The sequence below is a fragment of the Aptenodytes forsteri genome, unplaced genomic scaffold, assembly GCF_000699145.1.
Source record: "Aptenodytes forsteri isolate BGI_AS27 unplaced genomic scaffold, ASM69914v1 Scaffold290, whole genome shotgun sequence".
Classification (NCBI taxonomy): Eukaryota; Metazoa; Chordata; class Aves; order Sphenisciformes; family Spheniscidae; genus Aptenodytes; species Aptenodytes forsteri.
The window spans coordinates 747,862-750,985 of NW_008795244.1; the positions used below are offsets into that span (position 1 = coordinate 747,862).

General features: G+C 42.4%; 1 protein-coding gene across 1 annotated transcript in view; it reads left to right on the forward strand.

The window, feature by feature from the left end:
- Positions 1-405: 405 nt before the first annotated feature.
- Positions 406-3,124, forward strand: part of MIER1 (MIER1 transcriptional regulator) — a 31,718-nt gene continuing 28,999 nt past the window's right edge. Inside the window, exon 1 of the mRNA XM_019471917.1 lies at positions 406-443. Within this exon, the coding sequence (XP_019327462.1) occupies positions 435-443 (9 nt within the window). The 5' untranslated portion in view covers positions 406-434. The remainder of the gene's footprint in view (positions 444-3,124) is intronic.

The following is a 3,124-nucleotide window of genomic DNA, read 5'->3' on the forward strand; positions in this document are numbered from 1 at the left end:
AAAACTCAGTGTGTTACTTCCACAGCTTTCACATTTTGGAGTATCCCATTCCAGTCCAAGCAGCTATGAAGCATTGGAATGAGACACGAAAATCTCCTGCCAGCCTGCAGAAATGGGGATTGCCTGGAAGCATACCTCTGCTTCTGAAGTAGTGGGTTCAAAAATAAGCTGTGTAAAACTGATGTCTCCAGAAGGCTGTTTGCATTAAATAAACCTGTCATGATGCCAATTCAGTTTTACTTTTACCATTTAACTTCCATCACAAATTATAGTAATCTAGAGTCCAGTGAGTTTTTGTTGTCAGAGTAACACTGTTGATCTAGGTATTTTTCTGTCTGATATGTCTACTAGGTTCATCACTTGACAGTCCAAAGGTGCCTGAAAGAGACTGTCCAACTTCAGTTCCGTTTATTTCCGTATCCGTACACTGGAGAATGTATTTGGTATGATCTTTTTGGCTTGGTTGTTGCTGCAAGTGTCACTAACCTTCTGAAAACACCTACTCTGCATGTCTTTCCCAAGACTCCTAAAAATACACATGGAATAAAAACAGTGACAGATTCTTTTGGTGTCACCCAAGCCTGATGTTTTGTTGCTCAATGTCGTCTTTTTCTCTTTACCATAAGGTTCGTATTCTTCATATCTCAGAACTGGTATTTCCTTCAAGTTGCTCGTCTGGAGCATTAACAAATGTGCTCAACAGTGTATCCATACAGCAGGACTTCCTTGGTCGCTTGAGTTTTTCCTAGTTGTACGTGAGTGAGGAGTTCATGAATGATTTTTTAATTCTTTTGAACCCACAACAAATGTTCACTGTTATATTTTCTGATGGTGCTATGCATAGAACAATTTGAGTGTCAACCGTATATTATAAGTATCCCATAGTTTTTCTCCACTGGGCCTTGGATACCATTATCTTTTTATAGGTAGCAGCTCTTTGTTCCCATGAGTGCCCTTGAGGCAAAAAAGTGCTTTGTTACTTCTCTGAATTGCTGCAGCAGAAAACGAAAAGCTGAAGAACCGGGCTATCCTTTTTCACAGGAATTGCTGTTATATTGACATACCATAGCTTAGGACTTAAGATTTGATGATACCAATGTAGCCATATGATCTTTAACTACTGCCAGGAAATTTTTATAAGCAAATGCCCTCAAAGCCATCTCTTCTACCCTGATCAGAGTCATGATCACTTGGAGGCAAGGAAATAGGTCTGAATAATCAAGAATTGCAGTAATTGTCTTGAAACAACTCTTTAATCATAGGATGCTCTTTTACCTTACGTGTAATGCTAACAGATTGTCACTGAAAAGGTTACTCCTGATGTCCTGCCACACACCCTTCTCCATGTGTCTAGCTTCAAACTCATCTCTAGATTGTTTGCAGTGTCTGGCAATTGCAAAGGCCCAAGATAAGTACTGTGGTTCACTGGTAGGATGGAAAACCAGTATTAGGTTTTTTTGAGATTGGTTTGCTGAACCAGCACATGCTGCAGCTTCCTGATTGCTGGACCTAGCACAAGTGGCAGAAGCACACTGGAGTGGTGGGAAGAGGTCAGACTACTACTTTTGGCAGCAGCTGGCCATTAATATAGATGAGATGTAATGTGACGCTGCATCTAGCTAGAAATAGAAGGCAGAAAATGATTGGCAGTGCATCACTTAGACTAGAAACGTATGAAATACAGAGATGATAATCCACAAACTAGGACAGACTAGGTAGATATGGTAGGCAAAGCTTAGAAGAAAGGAATAGAGACCCAGAGGCTGTTCTCCTAAAGGCTGCCTATGAAGTCTGTGGCAAAGGATGAATTAGAACCTCTCAAGGAATGTATCCATTCTGTGAGGTAGCCTGAAATGGACTTAATGTTTCTGGAGGTGATTGGGTTTTTGCAGATTTTCTGGTTTGGGGTTTGTATTTTTTTTTCTTCCATAGACTAGGATTGTACTGGGTATATATTTTGGAGTTGTTTAAAAGTCGTGGGGGTCATTCTGAACTCTAGAGGCACTGCAGTATTTTAGCAATGCTTTTGAAGCTGTGAAGGAGGAGTATTTCAGCCTATAGGGAAGGCCGTTTGCTTCCTTGAGCTGTCGTGCTTTCATACTGAAAGCTGAACTTCGTTTCTTAAAGCGTGCTTGACTTTTATAAGATCTTTTTATGCCCCACTATGGTTTTGTGTCTGCTCTCAACAGGAAAATGCTTCATTGTGGTAGGCTCCACTGCAGTATATATTGGAGCACATAGTTACAGAATTGTTGAAGATGGAAGGGACATCTGGAGATAATCAAGATGAACCCATTGCTCAAAGCGGGGTCAGCTAGAGCAGGTTGCCCAGGACTGTTGCCAGTCTGGTTTTGTATACCTCCAATGCAGACACCACAACCTCTCTGGGCAACGTGTTCCCATGTTTCATCACTCTTACAGTGAAAAAAGCTTTTCCTTATGTTTAAATGTATTTCAGTTTGTGCCCATTGACTCTTGTCACTGGATGCCATTGAGAAGAGACTGGCTCAGTCTTCTGTATACCCTTCCATCAGATATTCATGCACATGGATCAGATCTTCCTGAGCCATCTCTTCTCCAGGTTGAACAGCCCAGGCTCTCTTAGCCTCTCCTCCTATGTCAGATGATCCAGTCCCTCAGTCACCTTTGTGGCCCCTTGCTGCTAGGGGCCCCCCACCATGCTAGTCCTCTCATTGAGGGAGGCTCTTGGGCTGCTCAGGCATGATTTCCCTTTTGTGAATCCACGCTGACTGCTCCCATTGCCTCCTTGTCCTTTTTCATATGTTGGGAAATGGTTTCAAGGAGGGTTTGCTCCATCACCTGCCCGGGGCTGGGGGTGAGGCTGTCGAGCCTGTAGTTCTCTGGATGCTTATCCTTGAAGAGGGGAATTATGTCTTTTCCATCCTGAACACTTGTAAAGGGTTACAGAAACTTCAGGTGGGACTGAAACAACAGGCTCCAACATTTATATATAAATCACATAAAAATTATGCACTTGCACGCATACATAAAACCATACAAGGTATATATGAATCTGAAGGATGCTGCATGGCTTCAGTGCAGAGGTTAGAGTGGACCCTGTTCTGCTTGTTGAGGATTTCAACATAGGAAACCTGCTCTTCCG